The sequence below is a fragment of the Pelophylax lessonae genome, assembly GCF_965119305.1.
Source record: "Pelophylax lessonae genome assembly, chromosome: 1".
In the NCBI taxonomy this organism is placed as follows: Eukaryota; Metazoa; Chordata; class Amphibia; order Anura; family Ranidae; genus Pelophylax; species Pelophylax lessonae.
Window position 1 is genome coordinate 668,969,460 of NC_138768.1, and position 27,425 is coordinate 668,996,884.

The 27,425-nt window shown below is 45.0% G+C and overlaps 1 protein-coding gene across 3 annotated transcripts in view; it reads right to left on the reverse strand.

Moving 5' to 3' along the window:
* The window catches only part of SH3D19 (SH3 domain containing 19), a 153,619-nt gene that overhangs the window by 53,802 nt on the left and 72,392 nt on the right, over nucleotides 1–27,425 (reverse strand). For all 3 annotated transcript variants that reach the window (XM_082258100.1, XM_082258101.1, XM_082258099.1), the window contains exons 2-3: nucleotides 20,728–20,767; nucleotides 1,357–1,397 (exon numbers count right to left, since the gene is read on the reverse strand). In XM_082258100.1, the coding sequence (XP_082114226.1) occupies nucleotides 1,357–1,397; nucleotides 20,728–20,767 (81 nt within the window). The remainder of the gene's footprint in view (nucleotides 1–1,356; nucleotides 1,398–20,727; nucleotides 20,768–27,425) is intronic.

Genomic DNA, 27,425 nt, shown 5'->3' on the forward strand with positions numbered 1-27,425 from the left:
TGCTGTGCACTGTGGTTCATTCCACTAACCCCCTATGTCAATACTCTTTCCTATGGTGACATAGGAAAAAACCCACAGAGCACAGAGGGGGAAACGGGCATTTGGCTGTTTAAGGAGAAGATCTCTAAGGTAGCAGAAGCTTAAGTTCAGAAGAGTGAGAAGTGAGACTGTTCTTTTGCAGGCACTTGTTTCATTTATTTTCAGAAGGGTCAGAGTAGCTTTAATAAGTATGACGTTTTGAAATAAAGGGGCAAAAACAGTCTTTGGGTCTATGGCAAATAAATCTCAGCCTGACTTTCTTAAAGGATGTCTTAGGAAAAAATACTAAATGGACATATTTTTGCAGTAAAAAAGTATGCATTTATTATTCTTTCCTACAGAAGCCTGCAAAGCATTGCATCTGCGATTAGTGGATCATGGCTGCAAGGTCAGGCTCCTGCACACTCTCCCACCAACTTTGTTGGTACCACTATATTGGCTTTCGGGTAGAAAACTGGAGAGTGAATGGACTGATCAGCATGCTCATAGTCCATTGAGAACTACAAGCTGCCTGGCATGGTGGCAGATGGTACTTGTAGTTTATTGATTCACAGATGCCTGTGAATGAAAGATGCAGCTGTGCAGGCGATGTCCCATGCAACTGCACTGAATTTAAATGTGAAAGCTGCAGGGGAGAGGATCCCCTGCCCGCTGTCACATGGGAAGGGGGTCAAGGGGAGGACGAGGTGGAACATATTATTGCACCATTAATATAAGTGTAGCATGTTCTAAAGGCGAACTTAGCCTGTAAGGTCATGTCATCCAAAAACACAATATAAATACACAAATAAATCTTTTTTGGCTAAGAGCCCATTCACACTAGCGCGACTTGTGAGGCAACTTGTGTTGCCCCAGGTAGCTTGACATAACAAAAGCAATGTTAATCAATCAGTGCCGTGTCTTAATTGGCACTACTGAAGTTGCTCCGACTTCAGAAACGGGTCCTGTACTACTTTGAGGCGACCTGTGATCCAACTGTCCCATATACTTCAATGGGAGTTGCCTCCTTATCTTAATTGACACGACTTGTTATCAGACTTTCCAGGAAGAAGAAAGAGATTAGCCAGGCATTCCCCACAGACAAAGTCGCCTGTCTCTTCAAAGTAGTGCACAAGTCTCTAAACAAGTCTCTAAACAAGTCTCTAAACAAGTCTCTAAACAAGTCTCTAAACAAGTCTCTAAACAAGTCTCTAAACAAGTCTCTAAACAAGTCTCTAAACAAGTCTCTTCAAGTCACGGGGCGACTTTCTGGTAGTGGTAGTGTGAACCAGCTCTAAAACAGATGCAATGCAATAAGCAGGAAGAAAAAGTACTTACTTCTCTTAATTACAGCTCGTATTGATGACAAAGGTCCTTGTCTGAAAAAGAGGGTTGGATTAGTTAGTGGATATGGAACAAAGCAACTTGGAACAAAAAGCACAAAAGCTGACTTGGTTCTTGCAAGCATTCCATCATTTTTTAAAAGAAAATATCGCAAGCCAGTTTACTATAGTTATGCCAGCACTGTAAAATAACCTCCTGATCCCACCCTGGTTCAGCCTTCTGTAATGGAAACCAGAATCTTGAGAGAGGATAGGACGTATAACAAATAAAAAGGCACAATTCGTACGGTTTTAATTGAATTGCTTTTGTGTTGCTTGTTAAGAAAAAGCAACGAATACACAGAGATGAACATACAGCACTCGCATTGCTGTTCTCTGGCTGCATTGATGAGAACTTAGGCTCTCTGCTACAGGGGAAGCACTTGGGAGGATGAACTATGCGTTTATCCGTAAGAGAAGCTGAAGTCTCCAGATGACTGTTCCCATGAGATTCATACAAGATTAAAAACACACGCAAACAGAGCACAAGCTGGTTTCATCAAGCCAAAACGTCACGTACATAACAGAAACTTTTGTAAAGGAGAAGGATTCTAAAAGTTTAGTGTATTTTTTTAGTAAGATCGTAGAGTCGCCTTACCATATGTTTTCATTTCTGAAAGCACTTAAAGCTGAACTCCGGGCACCAAGACTTTTATTTAAATAGATTCCTCAGTAGCCACAAAGGATACAGGTCAACTTTGTGTGCACCAATGCCTTTGCAAACCCAGTAAAAGTAGCAGTGACATCTCTTTGTTGTACATAGCTTGTTCAGACAGCAAAGCTGTGGGAGGGGGAAGAAGCTCCACCCACTACAGGCTGTTTGCAGAGAGGGCAGAGACAAGACCAGTCACTCTTCCCCGGGAGCGAGGGCACCAGTGACAGGTCTTTATTAAAAGAAGCTCCTGCACAGAGGCAAAGTTTTACACTGAATTACTGCACAGATATGAAAGAAACACACAAAGCATACCAAGACTAAAGAAAAAATATACACAACGTTTGTACTTTATAATATTTGCTAATCCCGGAGTTCAGTTTCAACAGAAAACTCTCGAACTTTTCCATTGCTGACCTTGTTATTTGCATGAAGTTCATGCCGACATATATAAAAAAATGACTTGAAAACATGCAAAGCTTGGTTTATGGAGCAAGGTCTTAAATGCCATCAAACATAAAATGTTAGGAGTGCCTGTACATCCCTGTTATACAACTATATACAGTATCTCACGAAAGAGAGTACAACCCTCACATTTTTGTAAATATTTTATTATATCTTTTCATGTGACAACAGTGAATAATTACACTATGCTAATGTAAAGTAGTGAGTGTACAGCTTGTATAACAGTGTAAATTTGCGGTCCCCTCAAAATAACTCCATACACAGCCATTAATGTCTAAACCACTGGCAACAAAAGTGAGTACACCCCTAAGTGCAAATATCCAAATTGGGCCCAATTATCATTTTCCCTCCTCGGTGTCATGTGACTTGTTAGTGTTACAAGGTCTCAGGTGTGAATGGGGAGCAGGTGTGTTAAATTTGTGTTATTGGTTTCACTCTCTCATACTGGTCACTGGAAGCTCAACATGGCACCTCACGGCAAAGAACTCTCTGAGGATCTAAACAAAAGAATGGTTGCTCTACATAAAGATGGTCAAGGCTATAAGAAGATTGCCAAGATCCTGAAACTGAGCTGCAGAATGGTGGCCAAGACCATACGACGGTTTAACAGGACAGGTTCACTCAGGACAGGCCTCGCCATGGTCGACCAAAGTAGTTAAGTGTACGTGCTCAGCGTCATATCCAGAGGTTGTCTTTGGGAAATAGACGTATGAGTGCTGAGGTTGAAGGGGTGGGGTCAGCCTGTCAGTGCTCAAACCTAACGCTGCATACTGCATCAGATTGGTCTGCATGGCTGTCGTCCCAGAAGGAAGCCTTCTAAAGATGATGCACAAAAAAGCCCGCAAACAGTTTGCTGAAGACAAGCAGACTAAGGACATGGATTACTGGAACCATGTCATGTGGTCTGATGAAACCAAGATAAACTTATTTGGCTCAGATGGTGTCAAGCATGTGTGGCGGCAACCAGGAGAGGAGTACAAAGACAAGTGTGTCTTATGCCCCATACACACGTGCAGATTATCTGCAGACTTTTGTCTGCAGACTTACCTTTTCTATGTAGTGCAAGGGCCTGCCGGATTGCATACAAATTGAAAGTGTTTAGGTTTGACCTCATATTATATGGTTTTGGTAAGTCTGCAGACAAAAGTCTGCAGATAATCTGCACGTGTGTATGGGGCATTACCTACAGTCAAGCATGGTGGTGGGAGTGTCATGGTCTGGGGCTTCACGAGTGCTGTCGCCACTAGGGAGCTACAGTTCTTTGAGGGAACCATGAATGCCAAAATGGGCTGTGACATACTGAAGCAGAGCATGGTCTCCTCCCTTTGGAAACTGGGCCGCAGGGCAGCATTCCAACATGATAACAACCCAAAAACACACCTCCAAGACAATAACTGTCTTGCTAAAGAAGCTGAGAGTATAGGTGATGGACTGGTCAAGCATGTCTCCAGACCTAAACCCTATTGAGCATCTGTGGGGCATCCTCAAATGGAAGGTGGAGGAGCGCAAGGTCTCTAACATTCATCAGCTTCATGATGTCGTCATGGAGGAGTGGAAGAGAACTCCAATGGTAACCTGTGAAACTTTGGTGAACTCCATGTCCAAGAGGGTTAAGGTAGTGCTGGAAAATAATGATGGCCACACATCATTGGGACACTTTGGGCCCAATTTGGACTTTTTTACTTAGGGGGTGCACTAATTTTTGTTGCCAGCGGTTTAGACATTAATGTCTGTGTTGAGTTATTTTGAGAGGACCGCAAATTTAAAGTGTTATACAAGATGTACACTCACTACTTTACATTGTAGCTACAGTAAGTGTCATTTCTTCAGTGTTGTCACATGAAAAGATACAATAAAATATTTACAAAAATGTGAGGGGTGTACTCACTTTTGTGAGATACTGTATGTTGTATGTATAGATCAAACAATACATTATTAGCTTTGGATAGAGTAGGAAAGGGTTAGAATTGGTCATATTTTTATAGCTCTCTGTGTCCATATTGGTAAGATTTACCCTTTGTATTTGGCCTGGTGACCAGTGATAACAGAGATAGGAAGTGACAGGGACTTCAAAACAATAAGACCAGGAGGTGAGGGGAAATTTCTCAATGGGGATACATGTTCTTGTATCAGCTGTCTAGGAGGGCATTTCTCACCAAAAGGTCATAGACAGTAAAAAATAAACAGGTGGGGGCTTTACACTTAACTGCATTATCTAAAAAAGGATTTTTTACTATAAAATACACCCACCCACTGATACCTGCCTTACCTCTGCTACCATGTACATCTGTTCAATTGTAAGCCCTGTCACAGCTCTGAGTCTAGTCATGTGTGAGCACCATGTTGACCTGTATTGAAGCTTACGCTGAGTTAATGACCTTCTACCCTCCTCACAGTGTTAGGGCATGGCGATTAGCCCGAACAATACATTCCTGGAGTAAGAGCAGTAGGCCACATGCCCATCCATGCCTGAAAGTAAGGGGCATGTTATAACATCAGATCTGCCAAAGTGCATAATGAACACAACTGCCCATACTAAAATAGACAGAGTCATGCAAAATTGGGCCTTATTTACAATCATTGATAACACAAGCCACAATCTGAAGGTGAATATGGAATGCTTGGGTGTAAATGTGACAGATGGTAGTGTGCATTGCAGATCTTTGCTGCCAGTAAAATGAGAGAGCCAGCTGTCAGAAGACATATAATAGCATCCCGCAAGAGCCAAGAAATGAAAAATAGATGCTTATGGAACCAGAATACAACTGTATTGGAATGCTCATACTCTGCAGATATTTCTGTGCAGATAATACTCCTATCTGGTAGTAGCCCTGTTTTTATTTCTTCTCCATTGAGATGCAGTAAAGTGGATATCTATATTAGTTTCGTACATACACTATTACCAAAAGTATTGGGACACCTGATTTTACAATCACATGAACTTCAATGACATCCCAGTCTTCCTCCGTAGGGTTCAATATTGAGTTGGCCCACCCTTTGCAGCTATAACAGCTTCAACTCTTCTGGGAAGGATGTCCACAAGGTTTAGGAGTGTGTCTATGATAATGTTTGACCATTCTTCCAGAAATTTGTAAGGTCGGGCACTGATGTGAACGAGGAGGACTAATTCACCCCAAAGGTATTCCATCAGGTTAGGGTCAGGACTCTGTGGGGGCCAGTTAAGTTCCTCCACCCAAAACTCACTCATACATGTCTTTATGGACCTTGCTTTGTGACATTCAGGCTGTGTGTATGGCAGCGGGTCCATATAAGAGCGGGGAAACCAGCAGCCGACTCCCAATCAACACTCTCAGTTAATGGCTCGGAGCGCTAACCAGGATTTTCTGGGGGGGAGGGGGGTGGTTGTCACTCCCCCTGTCAGAACACAACAGCTCAGCAGGGGAGAATGTCGTACTAGCATCGGATTGCGCCGGACCTCATGGTGTGTACCAGGCTTTAGTTTTAATTTGTTGATATCATGCTGTACAATGGAAAACAACCACCAACAGACATCACTTTAGAACAAAAGAATAGGTTACTTGATAATGGACAGATGCTATGCTACATCAGTAGACTTTTTATTGCCTATGGGGCCCCAGCAGACATTACCAGCTGAGGCTTGTTGAGGGAAGAAGCAAGTTGCCAGGAACACTTTGATCACGGTTCTTGTCCTGTGATAAGCCAAGACTAGATTCACTTTCAGGCCACCTCATGGTCACATTATGCAACAGTTCATGATTATGAAACCTGTATGCCAACATTGTGTCTCTGTAAAACATCTGTACTGTTAATGCACACTGTAGCCATTATAGTTCTTGTAAACCTGATCTAAAGAAATCTACAGTGCTCAGCATCACTACACCCCAACAGATTTGTCAGAAAACCTTTACTTTCCCTTCAAAATCAACATTTGCTATGGGACACTATTCTACAAAATACACGAGAAAGGTAAAGTCTACAAGAAGATCAGAAAAGCTTTACTGATCAATCAGAATACTGTAACAAAAGTGATACAAAAACGCAACAAAGATGGAACTGCAACCATCCTCACTGAGACGTCCAGGCAGCCCACGGAAGTTAACACCTCGACAGGAGCGTCTTCTGATGAGAAGGGTTGAAATAAAATCGTCATGCAAGTTCACTGCAGTTAGCTAAAGAAGTAGAAAGCCAAACTGGAGTGATTGTTTCCCATGACACAATACAGCATACACTGCAGAGGAATGACATGCATTAGGTGTCGTCCATGAAGAAAGCCTCTCCTAAAGCCCATCCAAAAAAAAAAACACTTAGGATTTGCCAGGGTCCATGCTGAAAAAGAAGACCATTGTGACTCTGTACTCTGGAGTGATGGGACGAAGGTAAATGTATGGGACTGATGGCTTCAAAACTGTATGGCGTGGCAAAGGTGAGAAGAACAAAGAAAAATGCATGGTGCCTACAGTGAAACATGGTGGTGGCAGTGTCCTTCTGTGGGGCTGCATGAGTGTAGGGGAGCTACATTACATTGATGGTATCATGAATTCACAGATGTACTGCTCTATAATTAAAGTAGTATTTTTAAGTAGAAGATGCTACCCTCACTCTGTGCCCTTGGTTGTCGTGCACATTTCCAACAGGACAAGGTTTCAAAACACACACATCTAGAGCCACTGTTGCATTTATGAAGAAGAACAGTGTGAAAGTGATTCAGTGGCCAAGTACTGTGTGTCTCCTGTTCTGAACGCAATCGAACATCTATGGGGAATTCTGAAGAGATGAGCATCACTCTCCAGCATACAGGCTCTAAAAGAGGTAGTTATCGAAGAATGGAAAAAGGTAGATGTTGCAATATGTCGCCAACTTATTCATTCCATGCCTAGAAGACTTGGTGCTGTCCTTACAAATCATAGGGGGTCATACAAAATAATAGATGGAGTAGTTTTTGTTGTGGGGTGTATTCATTTTTGCTTCAACTAATTTGAGTAAAACTGAAGATTTTGTAATCTAAATTATATTATTAATCTTGATTTCATGTAATGAGCTAAACAAATGTTCTATAAAACTCAGTTTTGTCAAAATGTTGGAAATTAATCTTGTGTTCATTGAGATATTGATTACAATCTTACTTTTCAAAAGGGGTGTACTCATTTATTCTGAGCACTGTATATGGACAGTAGATAGGGTGGCAATTATGTCTTTTGTGGTCATTACGTGACTGTGCCAGCTAACACCACACATTACTGCTGCTTTGGACACACTGGCTATCTGGGTTCTGGAATTTGTCCAGCTCTTCTAAAACCCCCCATCTGGCTTTTTGTTACTGCAGATGGACTGTGTGGGAGAAAACTCCTGCTAGGACCTGATAGATTTTGATGGCTGATTCTGTCAGCTAAGACATAACCCAATATTATCTTCCAAATGTCACTTTATTTTTTTTTCTCTTGTCCCAATTTATTTGCACTAACTTTAGAGATTAAATAAATTCTAAACTGACAGCTTAATTGACTAAAAGAAGAAACAAACCTTACAAAAAATGGAAAAATATCCAGAAACAGAGCATGGAAAACTTGTTTTTTTTTTTACAGCCATTTCCAAATTAAACAAAAGTCCACAAAAAAGAGCATTGTCACGGTGAGATAATGGGGGGATTTGCAATAAATGTGATACAAGCATAACAGAATGTTTGCATTCCTCACATGTGTTCTCAATTATTTTGTGTTGAGCAAATTGTCAACATGTGCAAATCATTCTTGAAAGTAGCCAAACCACACCCAACACTCCAGCATCTAAGAACAAAAGAGTTTGTCTGTAATTTATACTCAAGAACAGTTATTCCACTAAATCACAAAACTGTTTAACAAATATCATATATATGCGTCGAATAATAAAAATATAGGACTTCTCCAGGCCCACCCACAAGGCAGTGTCAATTTGACCCTTTATGCTGCATATCTTAATTATTGTCATGATGCCCCTCCCCCCCAAATAAAACCAGCCCCCTTGTGTTATGCCCTGCCCCTCTGCATTTACACTAGGTCTGGTATGCACATACTCGTTTACTTTGTTTACGAAGATGGGTGTGGCTTCCTTCCCTATTTAATGTGAATAACGCAGCGTACGTGCAACTTACGAAGACGTCAGTTCTATGACGAAACGCATCAAGTTGCAACGCATGCTGCCTTGTTCTGGGTCCTTCCCCACTTCCGGGTATGGCGAGCATGGTGCGGTTCTCACTAGCAGACACCCAACCTAGCCGCGAGGCTTGTAGTCTGCAAAGGACATTCCAATAAGGGCACCAGTACATTTTGCTTTTTGTTTCATTGTGATTGCGGCTTTTAAATTTTGAATAAAGAGGAAAATCTTTTTACAACGTCTGCACTATGAGGAGCCTTCTTTTTCTTCCCACATCCTGAGTGCACACAGGAGCAGGAGCAAGTCATGGACCCCCGAGTATTCTCAGCACCCCCAGGAAATCGGTATCCACCTGAGAGAGATACACCCAAGCCTTTACGGATTCCTGTTGACGTATGCCCACAGGAATCCACAGGATCTGGTAAGTGGGTTTTCCTACCATTTACCACCGGGAGGTGAAGCAGAGGGTCACACCACTATTGCACATGTGAAAAGCACCAGCACTTTGATACGATCTGCACAGAAGGACTTTTTTACTCCATTTGCACTATCTAATATTTTACACATATATGGACTATTCATTAATTAACTTTTTGTTATATAAGCACTTCAGCTGCCATTTGTTTGCACTTTAACTTGCTGAATATCTATGCAATTATTTACTACAGCACTTTAGTTGATGCCCCACTTTGCACGTACACCCGTTTATATATGCTATAAATTATACCAGTTTTAAATAGAAGTTATAAATATATTATATTTTATCTAATTTAATATTCATTCACACCATAGCTTAAGGTAGCAATACCTGATCACTTACACTATTTTGCACTTTTTGCATATTTTATTGTCACAAATTATTTTCTGTGGTAGGATCCCAATACCCTCCACAAATCGGGTTTAGCGCAGTTTTTTCTCCCCATTCATGACTACATATCCATTGTTGAACTAACAGCTTACCCTAGCACAAAAATTTCCTCTACCTACCCCAGTGGCGGGAGTGATATAACTTACAACATCACTCCCAGGAGGCTGGAATCAGGAAGAACTCCCAGAACACTCCCTGGAATCAGGAAGGAGGACACAGCAGATTACACTGAGGCTTCAGATGCCCACATCTAAGATGGCCGTGCCCAGACAGAGTTTTTAAAAGTAAGATTTTGACTAAAATCCAATACTGTACACCTTTTAAGTATGAGAATAGCTGTTCTGTAAAGGGCGATGGATTAGTATTACAGGGATATTTTTAGTTATAAAAAAGGTATTTGAGGCCGGAACTCCGCTTTAACTGCAAAGCATTAAGAAATACAAATCAAATCAAGTCAAATATGGAAAAAAAGAGTGTAAAAAATAGAATGACTTTGTAAAAGCAAACTGTACATGTAGTTCCTTCTATGCTAACGAACAGATGCAAGAACTGTTTTTCTGATATTTGCCCCTTAAATGCCCTCTTTCAAAAAGAATGTGCATTTCTTCAATTGGTTAACTAGGGAAGGGAGGAAAAGTCATAACATGGGTTGACATTTACGATTAAATTTAACAAACTGTCTATTTATATTTGTTGTCTAACTACATCTGTCATTTTTAAGTTGTATAATAGGAAAACGTCCAATAATGTTCTATGTCTGTTACAGCTCTAATCTAATCTTTGCACATAAAATTGTTTATGCATCTGTATATTTAAATATAATAGTTTGGTTTTTGTGGCCTTTATAAAAATTTTAAGAATGGTTGTTTTGGAATCTCTATCTAAACACAGCGCAGTATAAATCATCTGTATATTATGTCTGTTTGTAATATGTTCATGAGAAAGTAAAACATTCAGCATTGGATGGATCTCATTAAATGACCCTAGGAAGGAATGGAATTGTGAAATTCAATGCAAGTGTCCTTTTCACAGACTAAAATAGTGGAGAAATGACATCTGGCAACAAAGGACTAAAATACCCTTAGTGCTTCTAAAGTGGTGATGAGGACTGGCGGGAACTCCTCATATTGATGTGATGATGTTAAAGAAAACAAAATGTCCTACAGACAGCACATTTAGGATCCATGCACACTGAGCTTAAAAAACACCAGAGAGCATTTTTGTACACACATTTAGGCACATTTAGTAGTTTTCTGACAGAAAACTGCCCTCAAAAACGTGGGGGCTTTTTTGCCTCTAAAACGCGGGGGCTTTTTTGCCTCTAAAACGCTGAGCTTAAAATATGCCTCTAATTATCCTAATGTGCATAGACACATAGACACATAGGATAACATTAAGCTGCCTCTACAGGCTTCCTGTGGAAGCAGCGATTTTTAGGCCCAATGTGCATGGAGCCTAAGGTATGTTTGTTAAAAAAAAAAAAGTGTGTATTAGGCCTAATGCACCCTGGGCATTTTTACAGCTACTGTTTTTGGGCGTCAGACATTTTTTTCTGCAGCCAGTAATTTCCCCAGCATGTTATCCTATGTGTCTATGCACACACAGGCTGTTAGCAGCAGTTTTTGACAGAGGCATTTTCTAGCTGGAAAAAACCCCCCATAACTTGTGTGTTTTGAGAGGAGTTTTTAAGCTGTAAAAACTCTAACTGATGAAAGCTTAAAAAGCTGAAAAACGCCAGAAGATGCGGCTATTCGTCATTTATCAACGTTTTTGAGCCATAAGCTTTTGTGGGAGTATAGTTTTACTAAATAAAGCTAAAAAAACACTACAGGTGAAAAAAAGCTAAAAAGTCCAGTGTGCATGAGGCCTTAAAGTAGTTGTAAAGCCTCGAGGTTTTTCACCTTAATGCATTCTTTGCTGCACCTCTCCCCCAAGCCCTCCCTTTTTCTTACCTGAGCCCAATCAGATCCAGCAATGTGCATGAGCGCAGTGGCTCCATATGCTGTCTGTTTTCTCATTGGACAGATTTATAGCAGCAGGAGCTCTCGCTGCTGTCAATCAAATCCAGTGACACGGGTGCGGGGAGGCGAGGCCAGGTTCTGCTTTCTGTGTCAATCGATTGCCCAGAGCAGTTAAGTATAGGCATGTTTGTTCTTTTTATTAAAAAAAAAAAAATAAAAAAATAAAAAAAAAAAACATTCCTATACTTAGCTGCTCTGTTTTCAACCACTTTAAAGCAGAACTAAAATCTTTTAATAAAGGTTAGCTGTAACAATTATAATGCCATAACAGACAGACAATCTGGGAAATTTAGTAAAACGGACACTTTTCTGGTTGTAGATTGCTTAAGAACTTCCTGTGCCTAATTCAGGCAAGAGTTTGCACCAGTTTCAGTAACATTACTGACGCATGCATCAAACTCAGGTAGTTCTAACTACTGACACTTAAAGAACCTGTCAAGGGGGCGTGGTCTGGACATGGCCGGCTGAAGACGTCTTTTCGCTGAGCTCCGTGCCTTTCCTTCCCAGCCCGACGTAAAATCAGTCTTGGCACAGAGATATGCGGACGGCCAGAAAGAGGAGAGCTAAGGGGACCCCAGGCAGTGCGGGGACATCGAATAGGTCGCGTCCCTCGGGAGAGATCCAGCGTTTTTTCGCGGCCTCCCAGCCCTCTTCTCCTGCAGGCAATATGGCGGCGGTGGAGAGCCCTGGACCTTCTGGCGGGAACGCCATGGCGGCCTCTCCTGCATCCTCTACAGACACGGTGTTAACTACCCCGGCGGCATTCCACCCGTTAACGACCGGCATCACTCCGTCTGTGGGCATGGATGAGGAACTACGGAGTATTCTACGGTCCCTGCCTAGCACCCGGGATATTGAGACTATTGTCGGCCGCCTGGAGGCCGCGCACCGGCGTGAAGTACAGCAGGTGCGGAGCGAGGTAAAGCAGGTGACGGAAAGGGTGTCCTCCGGAGAGGCGGCGCTGACCGCTATGGATGCTCGCCTGCAGGCTGTGGAACGGTCCCAGGCGGCGTACAGAGACACTACCATGGCCATGCAACTCCACATGGAGGACATTGAGGACCGCAGTAGGAGGAACAACGTCCGCCTCAAAGGGATCCCTGAGGCTACAGGCCTGGAAGACTTGGCGGCCTCTGTCACGGCAATTCTTGGAACTCTTTTGGGTGACTCTCTCCCCGCTAACCTGGAGTTCGACCGGATCCACCGGGCTTTGGGTCCTCGGTCGCCGGACCCAGACCGCCCGAGGGACGTTGTGTGCCGCTTCCACCGTTACTCGCACAGGGAACTGGTGATCCGGAAGGCCTGGGAGGCACGCACTGTGGACTTTGATGGAGCGCAGATCCGGATCCTCCCGGACCTTTCCAGGGCCACGTTATACCGCAGGGTGCTGCTTCGCCCCGTCTTGGATTTGGCTCGCAGGGAGGGAGCCACCTACCGCTGGGGATACCCTCTGGCGTTGACTGTACGGAAGACGAACTCCTCATTTACACTGCGATCGCCCTCGGACTTGCCGGCCCTCTTCGCCTACCTGGGGACGCAGCCGGTACAGGTCCCGGACTGGTTAGTACTCCTCCCGCACCCCTCGGACCGTCGGGGCCGGAGCTCCACCGGAGGAGATGCGCCTCTTGCCCCTCGACCACAGCGCCAGCAGCGGCGACAGCGTTCGAGTGTATCTGAGGCTCCCAGGGAAGACTGAACAACACTATCTGAGGTACTGTGAGCCCTGTGGCTGATCGATCCCCCCGCTCCTTCCCCTGCCCCCTCCGTTCCCCCCACTTGATGACGGTGCCCGGACTGCCTGGGGTGCCCGCTGCCCTGCTGGCACCGTTGGCTGCCCCTCTTCCGTATGCCCCATGGACTGCCTGGCCCGAGCGCCTGCCCTGGCCCCCCCCCGCCCCCTTGAGGCTCCCCTTGCCCTGGACTAACGGCATCTTTCGTGCCTAGGGACGCTCCGGTGACCGGCTCTTGCGGGGACTCTGGAGATTCCCGGTCCCAACGTTTGGACTACCCTGTTGCTGCCCGCTCCAGTCCACGTGTGTTTCCGGGATTTACAACTGGGGACCCCTGGAGGGGGGCTCCCGTGGGGCCCCGGGGCCCATCCGCCCACTCTTGCTGCTGACTTTGAGGAATGGGAGGGGGGCGGCGGGTGGGGGAGCTGTATGTGGACTGGATTCCGGGTTCTGCCGGTACGGGCCAATTTCTGTGCTTTGCGGGGGGGAGGGGGGGGCTATGACTGCTGTTTCCCGGGGACTGCCAGGGACCTCTGATTGGTGGACTTGTGCCTTAATGGATGGTGGGGGGAGCCCCGGGTGGCCACACGGTGTGGGGTTTGCGGGGCGGTGCCGGGACGGGAATGGGAGTGTGACCCTGCTCACGGGGTGACCCTGTTCTCCTGGTGGTACTGTGTTGGCCTGCCCACTGGGCACTGAGAAGTGGCTGCCCGGGTTTCCCCCCACTGGGGGGTACTGCTACACATTGCACTTAGAGTTTAAGTTTATGTTTTTGCTACTGTTATTGATGTTTGTCGGCGTGGGGCGGCCAGTTGGGGCTCCTCCCGCTGTGGCCGTCTGCTGATGCCAGTGCGCCCTTGTTTTCTCTTTCCCTCCCGATTCCCTTGGCTCTCCTGCTATGTGGGGCATGACTGGGACCCTCCCTGCTGCCTCCTAGGTTGCTATACCGCCTCTGTCTCCTTGTTCGCGGGACCCTCCCTGGGCGTTGGGCTGGGTGGGGGCCGGAGACAGCGGCTCGAGCTGTGCCTGATCTACCCACATCCCCACGTAGGCCTGCGCTTGAGTACCCCTACGGGTCTCCAAGTGCCTGGTGGCTTAGCTGCCTTTAGATAGCGAGGAGTAGTGTATACCTCGTGCCTTTTCTCCTTTTGCTTCCATTTTCCTTTTTTTTTTTTTTTTTTTTCCACTCCTCATCTGTCACCCTCCCTGCTACCAAGTCTCCCTCCTTTCTAGACCCCCCATCCCTTCTTCCCACCCCGTTTCTTTGTTGTTGTGTTATCCCTCCCTTTCCTCTCGCCATGGACGAGCTCACGGTGGTCTCCCTTAATGCCAAGGGGCTTAATATCCCGGAGAAGCGCAAGGTTCTTCTTAACGACCTTCATCGCCGGCGGGCGGATGTCGCGTTTCTCCAGGAGACGCATTTTCGTTCAGACCGCCTCCAGAGACTGACTAATAGGTTCTACCCCTATTCCTATCATTCCACGCATGCTGCTGCCAAGTCACGGGGGGTGTCCATTCTAGTGGCTGCCAGGGTGCCTTGGACTTGCCAGGACTCCCTGATGGACCCCAACGGTCGCTTTGTGTTTCTGCGGGGTACTATCGGAGAGACCGTGGTGACGCTCGCGAGCATCTATGCTCCGAACGACGGCCAGGACGTATTCGTCGCCCGAGTCCTCAAGCGACTCGCCTCCTTTCAGATGGGACAGTTGATCTTGGGAGGCGACTTCAACGTCCCGTTGTCCCCGGCGTTGGATACTTCTTCCGGCAGCTCCTCGGTGACCCACGCTGCCCGAAAGCGGATTCTTCTTGCTTTTCACGAGGCACAACTTATTGACGTATGGAGAATGCAGCACAATGGGGAGCGGGACTATTCTTTTTTCTCGCCACCCCACAGACTGTATTCCAGAATAGACTACTTCCTGATTCCGCACGGGCAGCTTCACGCGGTGCTGAAATCTACGATTGACACGATGACCTTTTCTGACCATGCGCCGATTTCGCTTGTGTATAAACTCTCCGAGGGGACACGGGGTAGGACGCGATTCTGGCGGCTGAGCGACTCCCTTCTTAACAACGAAGACGTCCGGACGGACGTCCTGAAGGAGCTTAAGGAGTTTTTCTGCGCTAACACTGCGGAGGACTGCGATCGGGGGATCATCTGGGAGGCGCATAAAGCGGTCATTCGTGGGGTGTTTATGAAGCATGGGGCTCGGCTCAAGAAGCAGAGGTCTCAGCAATTACTGCGCCTCCTAGAGGCGATCCACAGGTTGGAAACTTCCCACAAAAAACACTTGGACAAAGCAGAGGAACAGGAGTTGTTCACGCTCCGCCGTCAAGTGCAGGACCTTATGTTTTCCAAGGCCAAAGCGGACCTTCAGAGGGCCCGCCATGCCTTTTACATGGAGGGGAATAAGTGCGGAAGACTGTTAGCGGCTTCGGTCAAGGCACAGAGGCTTGCGACTTATGTACCCCGTATTACGTCCCCCTCAGGGGGCACGGCTACGTTGCCCACACAGATTGCGGATGAATTCCGGAACTTCTATGCCTCCCTATACAACCTCCCGGAACACGGGGGAGCTCTGTCCGCTGAGGAGGACTACCTGGCCTCAGTGGACCTTCCGTCCCTGGGAGCTGAGGCTAGGGAAGAACTGGAGGCCCCCATTACCGTGCTGGAACTTCAGGCAGCGGTGGGAGCTCTACAGGCGGGGAAGGCCCCGGGTCCTGACGGCTTCACCCTGCCTTACTATTCCACTTATATGGATGTGCTTGGTCCACATTGGGTGGCTTGGCTCAATTCACTGGGCAGGGGGGAGTCTTCTTTCCCGCCGGACTCCCTTAGGGCTCATATCTCGGTTCTTCCCAAGGAGGGAAAAGACCCTTCCAGCTGCAGTAGCTACAGGCCTATCTCCCTACTTAATATAGACCTGAAGGTGTTCACAAAGATTTTGGCCAATCGCCTCAGCCGTCACATGCCGCATTTGGTCCATCTGGATCAGGTGGGCTTCATTCCCTCTCGGGAGGCGAGGGACAATACCTCTAAAGTCCTGAACCTTATCCACGTGGCCCGGTCAACGAACATACCCTGTGTACTACTCAACACAGATGCAGAGAAAGCATTTGACCGCGTCAGCTGGCGGTTCATGCTTTCCACGTTGAGGGCGATGGGCTTCGGGGACACGTTGATGGCCTGGATAGGACATATTTACTCCTGCCCATCGGCCCAGGTGAAGTGTAACGGAGTGCTCTCTAGCCCTTTTCTCATTTCTAATGGGACCCGGCAGGGGTGCCCCCTCTCCCCGCTGCTGTTCGCGCTCTCTCTGGAACCGCTTCTGGGCAGGGTACGGGCCAATCCCGACATTTCGGGAATTAAGATAGGGGACTTGGAATGTAAGGTGTCGGCCTACGCCGACGACATGCTTTTTTCTATTACGAACCCGGCGGTTTCGGCACCCAACCTATTGCAGGAATTGGACCGATACGGTATGTGTTCCAACATGAAGGTGAACCTTCATAAGTCCGAGGCTCTGGGGGTGGGTGTCTCGGCCCCCCTCTTGGAGCACTTGTCCTCCGCGTTGCCCTTCAAGTGGACTCGGGGTGCCCTGACATACCTCGGGACTCAGATCTCCTCGGAGTTGTCCAAAATTTATGACCTGAACTTCCCTCCCCTCCTGACCCAAATTCGTGGCTTGCTGCAGACTTGGAATGCTGGTCTGCATTCCTGGTTTGGACGTTGCAACTTAATTAAGATGTCGATCCTCCCTAAGATCTTGTACCTGTTGCAGGCACTGCCTGTGCGGATCCCAGCTTCCTTTTTCACTCAAACCCACAGCCTTTTTGTGAAATTCATATGGGCTCACGGGAGGCCTAGGCTGTCTCGGGCCCAGTTGACGCTACCGAAGCATTCGGGAGGCCTGGCGCTTCCTGACGTGGCTAAATATCATACAGCGGTCCATCTTGGCCGGCTGATTGACTGGTGGAGACACGGTGAAGGCAAGTTATGGGTACAACTAGAACGGGGACAATCTGTCGCCTCTCTGGAGGGGCTGCCGTGGGTCAGGGGGGACCTGCCGCGAGGCCTCCGAGACCACCCCACGATAGGCGTTACGATTGCGACCACTCGTCGCGCTCTGTCCCACCCCTCCATTTCCGCGCAGACGTCCCCGCTTTGCCCGGTTCTGGGTAACCCGGAGTTCTCACCGGGACTGAGGGAGGCGGCGTTCCGGGGACTGATGTCCCGAGGCGTCTCCCGGGCTGCCCACTTCCTCAGGGGGTCTCGGTGGCCGACGTTAGAGGAATTGATGTCGGATAGTGGCCCCTACAAGTTGGGATTCTGGCACGCTGCCCAGGTACACCACTACCTTCGCTCTTTGCCGGACCCATCGTCTTTCTCCAGAGACCTCACTCCGTTTGAGGAGTACTGCGTGGGGAGCGGGAACCTGCCGGGCACATTGTCCAAATCCTACAGCCTACTGGTCTCTCCGGGGGAGGACTATGTCCTGCCTGGATTGGGCAAGTGGGAGCGGGATCTTCAATTACATCTCACTCCGGCGCAACGCTTAAAGGTTTACACCCTAGCTTTGAAGACTCCGACCTGTGCGAAACTGCAGGAGTTGAATTATAAAATCCTCACCCGGTGGTATAGGGTTCCTTCTCTCTTGGGCAAGTTCTTCCCCGGCACGTCGGACCTTTGCTGGCGGTGCCAGAGTGGAGTTGGCACGATACTCCATGTATTTTGGTCTTGTCCCCGATTACGTCCCTTCTGGCGAGACGTCCGGGCCCTTTTGGGGGAACTATCAGACCAGGAGATCCCGGACACCCCGGAGTTCTTCCTGCTCCAGGTTTCCTCTATGCCAATCTCGAAATGCAAAAAATCAATCATCCCTCATGTCTTGAGTGCCGCGAGGGCTTGCATCCCGCTGCTCTGGAAGACGACTAGAGTGCCGACTATTGGGGACTGCATGCGCAGGACGGAGGACATTAACAGAATGGAGGACCTCACCCTCACGAGACAGCATCGCAGGGAACGATACGATAAGATTTGGGGTTTCTGGAATGTCTTCGTGCTTTCCGACAAAGGCAAGTCTCTGATGTGCGGTTGATTATTACTACCCCGGGGGTGCCCGTGGGTCTGTCCATGCGGGGGATTCCCCCATCTGTTTCTCCCCCCCTCCTCTCCCATTCCTTTCATCCTCCCTCCTTGTGGTTTTTGTATGTCGCCCAATCTGGGGCTCTGCTTTCATTTCTCTTTTCCATTTCTGGGATAAAATTGAGGAACGACGGTCGGGAAAGGTTTTCCCCTTCTCTATAATCTAGCCCCTCCACATGCCCGTATAGGGGCCCGGTTATCCATGATTTTGTGTAGTGGTTTCTGCACCTTCCCCGACTCCGGGGTCGGCACGTTTGACCTTACCGGGACCCTCATTGTTTTTCACTGAGATGTTATGGTTTGCATTTTCATTTTATGTTATATTTGATACGTATGTATGTACAGTGCGTGTCACTGATTGTTTTTCGCCTGTTGTTCCTTTTCTAAAATAAAATATTTGAAAAAAAAAAAAGAACCTGTCAAATGCTGTAATTAAGACCAAATCTGAGCTACAAAGATACACCCCTGACTTGCGTATTACACAGCCAATGATCCACAGTAAGATTGAAGCAACTTTGCTAGATGCAGTCTTCAAACATCAAAGGTCTGGCAACCCTGGGTTGATAATTACCTACCTCCAGGAATTCACTCTTCTCTTCTGGATCCATGACCCTCCAGTTGCCTTCTGTTCTTCTGGATAATACTCCTCCTTGGTGTGGGCAGTGGCCTCCCTCCTCCTCTCTTTTTTTCTGCTTCTTTACCTTCACCCCCATTTCCTCCTTTTTTAAATCTTCCTAGTGTATGTTACTTGGTTTTTGTGTGCTCTTTTTTGCACCTCAGATTCTTTGGGTTGACCGTTCTTAGGGCTGTTGCAGCCCAGAGCTATGTATAGCTCCAACTATGCAGAGCCTGAGGCCCCAGCCTTTTCTTTTATTGGTAATCAGTCTATTTCCTGTATTATTACTATGTATCTTTATTTTTTAATGCTATAATAATTGCTGTGCTTGGAGTGGGTGCAAATCCCAATTTGTATTGGGTTTGTCAGTTTTTTATAGGAAAGCTGAGGGACTGACAGGAACACCAGGCATTTCACACAAAGGAAGCAATACAAAGAAAACAGGATACTTTCTCATAAAAGTACATGGTACAGCAGGCACATATCAGGAATATGAAGTGTTGGGGTAACAAACTTAAGTCACCTGAGTATTAAAAAGTCTTGTTTTTTTGTGGTTTAAAAATAACAAACATGTTGTACCTACCTGCTCTGTGCAGTGGTTTTGCACAGAGCAGCCCACATCCTCCTCACCTTGGGTCCCTTGCTGGCTCTCCTGGTACTTTCTCTCCTGCTGAGTGCCCCCACAGCAGGCAGCTTGCTATGCGGGCACTTGAGCCAAGCTGCTGCTCTGTGTGTTCTTTCATACACGGCTCAGCCCCCTCTCCCCTCATTGGCTCACTGAGTTTGACTGGCTCCTGCTGCTGTGTCCCAGTCAATCAGAAAGGAGCATTCTGGACAGTCTAGGCTCTTGTGCAACATAGCTGGATCAAGATGGGGCTTAGGTAAGTATTAGGGCAGCCAAGAGGGGGCAGCTGCATACAGAAGGTTTTTTTATCTTAATGCATAGAATGCATTAAAAGATGTATGGGATTCTTTTTTTTTTTTTTTATCCCTATTCATACTTACCTAGGACTGAATAGTGGCTATGGATCCGCTGTAAGACAACACCCAGATGGACCTGATTGGGAACTATTCTCTTCGTTTTCCATCAGGCTCTGCCCTCCCAGTGACTTAAGGAATTTCCCACTACAAAACTCCTTGGCCATGTACCTGTCAGTGTTGCTGATTAGAAAAGAAAGGCATTATACCCTACACTACAGACATCATTTATGGAAAGGTTCCACTACCCTAACAAAGTTTATATTAGAAGGGTGAATATTTTAAATGGCTGGTTTATTTATTAAAGCAGCACAGCTATACAACATAAGCACTTAAAGATTAATTCCAGCCCCAACTGTAAGAGTTAAACCAGACACCCAGTTATACCCTGACACAGAGAGTGTCACAGGGACAGGTAGTGAAGGAAATTCTCTGTCAGTGAGTGTGACAGGGTTCTACCCTTTCCCACACTGTGCTCAAATCTAAAATAAAGTTTTAACTGTGATCGTTCCAGCATCTCTACTATTATAATACCATCTCTATCTGTACTTGTACGGATTGCTTATACAACCACAATAAACACTTTGTTCTAATGAAATAAAACACTTTAAGCTGGGGAAGGCCTTTAAAGTTAATGACATACTTCTGTGAATAGTTCGTTTTAAGACAAAGTCATGCAATCCTTCGTTATTTTTGGAAAAAATAAAGTCAAGAAAATAATCCTTTAAAAAATAACTTACCCAGGAAATCGGTGCTCCGGTTTATTTCTTTCTGGGCGTTCTGTACAGAAGGGAGGGGAAAAATGTTAGTTGTATATGTGTTTATGGAAAAAATCCATTAAACAAAATTCTTCCTGAGGATATTAAATGCTTTTTAACAATTTTTCTATCATATCATCTTATGGTTGTGAAAAAAAAAAAAAATATTATATATATATATATATATATATATATATATATATATATATATATATATATATATATATATACACACACACACATACACACACATATACATACACAGTACAGACCAAAAGTTTGGACACAGCTTCTCATTTAAAGAGTTTTCTTTATTTTCATGACTATGAAAATTGTAAATGGTAAAACTCCACAATCTTCAGGATTTCATACAGACCAATATTTTCTGAGAATAAAAGGGTACAGAAAGCTAGCTCTGCCCAGTGTAAAACAACTGGAACCTGAAAATTTACTGCTGGCATGACCTATAATTTTTACTTCCACCATTTAGACATTCTAAAACTTTTAAAGTGCAAAATAGATTTTTTTATTGTACAATATTTAGAGCCCAACTGAACTGTCTTAAAGCCCATATACAGAAATATATATATATATATATATATATATATATATATATATTTTTATCAGCCAAGTACTGCAGCAAGGATTAAAAACCCTGCCAGCACATAAACATTTTGGAACAAGCATCTTATACCTAATGCTCTCCTGTGGTCCAACACACCTCACTGGGCACTGCTCTAATCGGCATTCCTCCAACACACCCCAAGGAGCACTGCTCTAATCACCATTGCTGGAACACCATTGCAGGGTCCCTAAGCAGCACCATTGATTAGATTTAATGCTAAGTAGACATAAGAAAATGGGACAAAAAATAAGCTTTAGAAGCGATCATACAATAATCTGATCGTTTGTACACAGCTTTCAAGAGCTGATCATGACAGTAGATATGAAGATATCCGGAGGGACACTCGCGGAAATTTCTCTTGTACGATACCAGAACAAGTGATTTTTGTTTAAGCAGTACAGTTTTTGTCCAAAAAAAAAAAAATCGGAAGACAAGATCATACATGTTTAGAAACGAAAGAATACATTGTAATACAACACATTACATCACTTCCAAAGTTGTATTCTGTCGCACAAGAATTTTAGCAGCTTTAGTACCCTCTTCAGTTTCGATAGGAGACTAGCATGCAAAAAACAAAAACAAACATACGATCATTCGTCTGATTTTCTCATTGAGTGTACGAGGCTTTCAGGGGTCTTCAAACTATGGCCCTCCAGTTGTTCAAGAACTACAATTCCCATAATGCCTAGTCATGTCTGTGAATGTCAGTTTTCCAATGCCTCATGGGATGTGTAGTTCCGCAACAGCTGGAGGGTCGTAGTTTGAGGATCCCCGCTTTAGACTGTATTCAAGGGGGCATGTCAGAGTGCTGTGCTGATTTGGAGCGCGAGATTCTTTGATACAAGAACAAGGTTTTCCTAACCCTTATTGCAGCACTTCGATTAAAAGAGGAAAGTAAAGAGGGCTGTCTGTATATGCAGTGTGGGCACATTACATAATAAAGGAAGTTTAGATGGGCTTTAATCACCCCCTTCCAAGTCTATTTTGACACTTCGCTCCAACATGTAAAAACTATTTTTGTTTTTGCTATAAAATTACTTAGAACCTCCAAACATATACATACATACATATATATTAGCAGAGGCCCTGCAGAATAAAATAGTGTGTTGCAATTATTTATGTCACACGGTATTTGTGCAGCGCTTTTTTTAAATGCATTTAAAAAAAAAAACAAACAAACATTCATGAATAAAAAAAAAAAAACAGTAAAAAAGTTTGCCCAATTTTTTTTGTATATTGTGAAAGATGATGTTACATTGAGTAAATAGATACCCAACATGTCACGCTTTAAAAATGCATCTGCCCGTGGAATGGCGGCAAACCAAAGTGCTTTAAATTCTCCATAGGCAAAGCTTTAAACGCCTTTACAGGTTACCAGTTTAGAGTGGCACAGGAGGTCTGGTGCTTGAATTATTTCTCTCGCTCTGACGTTCGCGACAATACCCCATGTGTGGTGGAATCACCGTTTACATATGCGTGCGGGAGTAACTTATGTGTTTGCACATGAGCACGGTGGGATGGTGGCGCTTTACTTTTTTTTTTTTATACAAAATTTTTTTTTTTTTTTTACACTTTTACATTTTTTTTTGTACAAACTTTATTACTATCACAAGGGATGAACAACACTTCGATCACTTCTGCCTTCTACAGAATCGCCGGCTAAAAATAATGGTACTGGGATGATGCCTGTAGGTGCAGGCATTATCCCGGTATATCACTGAAACCCTAGGACGTACGGGTACGTCCTTGGGTGGGAAGTGATTAAAGAAACAAAAATGACTCCTGGTCAATACCTTGTAGATCCAACATTGGCTGAAATTGCAACTGTAAGCCTTTTGGGTTAAGTTCTAACCAGCTTTGCACACCTAAGTAAAGTAAATTGTGCCTATTCTTTTAGAAAAATTGCTCTCTCTCAGCATGCAAACAATTGTTGAACAGCAATTTGCCAAATCTTTGCACAGATTTTTCAACCTATTGGCTCTGACTGGGCTATTCTAAGACCAAAGACATGTGTGTCTTAGTCCCGGTTCACACTTGTGCAATGCGGGAAGGCTGCGAATTCGCAGCCTGTTCCCGCATCGCAAACACACCCCTGGCAGTTCACACTGCCATATGCGATACGCAGGGGGTGTCAATGAAATGTTAACGACACCCCCAGTTTGATCGCATATCGCAGTGCGATCTGACAGTTTGCACAGGATCGGATCGCACAAGTGTGAACCACTGTGCGATCCGATCCTGATGCGGCTGGAAAAAAAGGTCCTGTGCGTGTTTGGTGCGGATACAGTGCGAATTCAGCCATACAAAGTGTATGGCTGAATTCGCATCCGCCCCTCCGATCACATGTAATGAAGGAGCAGTGCGCTCCGATATTACATGCGATCGGCGCACTCGCAAAAGTGTGAACCGACCCTTAATCTTGGTGCTATGCATATTTGGTTGTGGGTTTATGTTCACTGCCCTGCTGGAAGTTGAATCTCCATCACAGTTTAGATCTCTTAGGCCCCTTTCACACATCCTGTCCGTTTTTCATCCATCCGTTGACGGATGAAAAAAAACGGATATCAATGTATCTCTATGTATAAACGGATGATCATCAGTTAACATCCGTTTTCATCCGCTTCCGTCAATGTCCGTTTTTTTGAATGGATGAAAACGGATGAAAAACGGATAACAACTGACGAAAAACCGATGACAACTGACGAAAAACGGATGACAACTGACGAAAAACGGATGAAAAACAGATGAAAAACGGATGAAAAACTGATACATTTTGACGTGACTGAACTGATGAACTGAACGGACCGTATGTGTGAAAGGGGCCTAAAGCTGGCAATATATTATACAATTCTCTCATTCAATTTTCATTAGATTTACCTTTAGCTATGTAGTGCAAGGGCCTGCCTGATTGCATACAAATTGAAAGCATTTAGGTTTGACCTCCTATGAAATGGTTTTGTTAAACCTAAAGAAAAAAAATTGTAAAGATTTCTCTTTATTCAACTCCAACTTTTATTCCTCCCTTAAACTGGACCAGTCTTTTATTAACCATGTGGATGGTTTTCTCAGGGTGATGAGCAGTGTTGGCTTTCTGCATCATAGTTGAGTGCTTGTATGGTGGTGGCCCTATGGACAGTTTCTCCCATCTATTCTTATCTATTCAATTTCCTTTGGATTTGCCTTCAGCTATGTAGTGCAAGGGCCTTTTAACAAATTAAAGTGTTTAGGTTTAACCACCTATTATATGGTTTATGCTAAATCTAAACAAAAATTGTACAATACAATTGTATGTATGGCCAACCTAACCCCCGGCGGCCACTTGGCTGATTCTCTGACTAATGCCTCCAAACTCAGTCACTGGAAACGGATTGTGTGATTCTGTCTGCACAGACATGGGCTCCATTCAGCTACTTAAAGCGGAGTTCCGGGCACGAAAACGTTTTTTCAATAAACATACCCCCGGGACAGTCAGGGCTAGTACATTCCACAATGGCTAGCCTCTGATCTGTCCCGGTTCGCACTTACCTGCAAGAAGAAATACTTACTTATAAAATTTCTTCCACAGCGTTGCCATCTCTGTTGTGGGCAGCTGAAGCCGGAGCGATCCTCTTCTGCGTCCTCTTCCGTGTCTTCTTCTCCCAGAATGCGCCTGCACCGGCCCCTCTCGTCACTTCCGGTGCGGCGCCGCATTCCTCCACAGCTTCTGGGCATGTCCAGAAGCTGTTTAGCAGGGAATGCGTCGTTGCCCCGGAAGTGACGAGCGCGGCCGGTGCCGTCGCATTGATTCCTGGGAGCGATGACGTTCAGCTCCCAGGAATCATCGCAAAGAGGAAGTGATGGCGGAGCCGCGGCACAGAGGGAGGAAGTGGAGAATAGGTGAGTATTTTCTATCTACAATTACAAGGTGAGTAAAAAAAAAAAAATATACCTAACTATCCAATTCCTTTTCAGGTGAAGAAGATCCAGCGGATGGGCACAAAATCGATTAGGTCGATTTTGTGCCCAGGACTCCGCTTTAAGTAACATCTCAAAGTACCTGACTGCACATAATTTTTTAGGGGTTCACAGCAAAAGGAGGTAAATACGTATACAATGATAAGCTTTCTAGGTTTTCTTTTCTTTGTAAAGCAATTGGAACTATGTAATGTTTTTTCCACTTCGTTACTACTGACTATTTGGTGTAGATCAGTGCAATTAAATTTTAATAAAATCCACTAAATTCCATGCTGTACATCTACAAATTTTTGAAAAGTCCAGGAATATTAAATATTTATGCAAAACACAGTGTCTGGAGCAGAACCATATGCTTTGTCTCAAATCTGTGTAGACATGGGGGAGTCAAGTTTAATGAGTTTGTTACAATTGCTTTCATATCAATTCCATTCAGCTTTAAAAAAAAAAAAAAAAAAAAAAAAAAAAGTGAGGTTTCCCACCACTGTGCTTGTTCTGCCTAGCTTGCTTCTAGCGCCTGCATTCTGCACTGCAGCATTCTGAGAATTCTTGAAATTATGGGGTTTGCTGAATCAATTCAGGTGAAATTCGAAACTTGGTGGAAGTTGCGAAAGCAGAGCTTTTAATGCATAGAAGGGAACAATTTTTCCTGCCAAAGGACCCATAATTCTGTTTAGTCAGTTTGGTGATCCAGCCATTGCTTCCAGTGAAGAAAGCCAGATCCTCAATTTCTGCAGAAGAACAGTTTGGTCAAGAACACTGGTCAAAGTACACTCTCAGCCAGCTGATTGGACAATGAAAGAGAACACCACTTAACAAGATACCCAGATAGGTCCAGTCCGTGTCATTAACCGGTGTAACGTGAGAATTACCTACCCCGTGAGAAAAACCTACCCCTCGTCACTTCCGGCCAGGAACAGCTGAGCAGCGCAGCAGTGCGCATGCTCACAGCCCCGGATACCTAATGTAAGAGCTGAGGATCAGACTAGGCGCATGCGCACTAGTCTGAAACGATCTCGGTGTCCGTTAAAAAAAGCTACCGACGCGGCGGTGACATAAAATAGCTGTGCTGCACTATGAGTCATCTCCGCTCCTGTCCCGGTCACTTCCCTGATCTTGGCTAGTAAATATAAAAGCGGCTGGCGGCTCCGTGATTTATCTTTTCATACAGCCGCCGCCGCTTTTATATTTAGTAGCCGAGAGCAGGGAAGTGACCGGGACAGGAGCGGAGATGACTCATAGTGCAGCACAGCTGTTTTAATGTAACTGCTCGCGTTACACAGACTGCCGTGAACCGGAAGTGACGGGGGTAGGTTTTTCTCACGGGTAGGTAATTCTCACGGAACACCGGCTCTGCCCCACATGTATTGTTAAAAATCACATGACCTCCATCAGGGAACACCCTGATTAAGTTGTGTTCCATAATGGGACTGCATTACTAATGACTTTGTGTTGATGTGCACCAATATATACAGCTGCAAGAAAACGTATGTGAATCCTTTGGAATGATATGGATTTCTGCACTAATTGGTCATAAAATGTGATCTGATCATCATCTAAGTCACAACAATAGACAATCACAGTCTGCTTAAACTAATAACACACAAAGAATGAAATGTTGCCATGTTTTTATTGAACACACCATGTAAACATTCACAGTGCAGGTGGAAAAAGTATGTGAACCCCTAGACTAATGACATCTCCAAGAGCTAATCTAATGAGATGAGATTGGAGGTGTGAATAAGTGAATTTTTGTTTTAGCTTTACAGTAGCCGCAGGATACAATCACGCTGTATAATAATAAAAATAATCAAGCAAAGTGTATTCTGAGCATTACAACTCCTTCCCCAATATTTCAGAAGTAAACTTCATGGAGTTATTTATGTTCAGTATACAATTATTTTCTCTCTACAAACCCTAAACTAGCCCCAGGATTAAAATGCAGTGCTATTCACAACATTAGAAGTCTTAGTGCCCAGGAACCATTAATCCTGAAGTGCTCTTGCATGTAAAATGACAGATCCTATTAATATGGTAAAAGCAGGCCTGGCCTTCTGCATCTCACTACTGTCCACTAAAGCTGTCCAGTACAATAATTGGATAT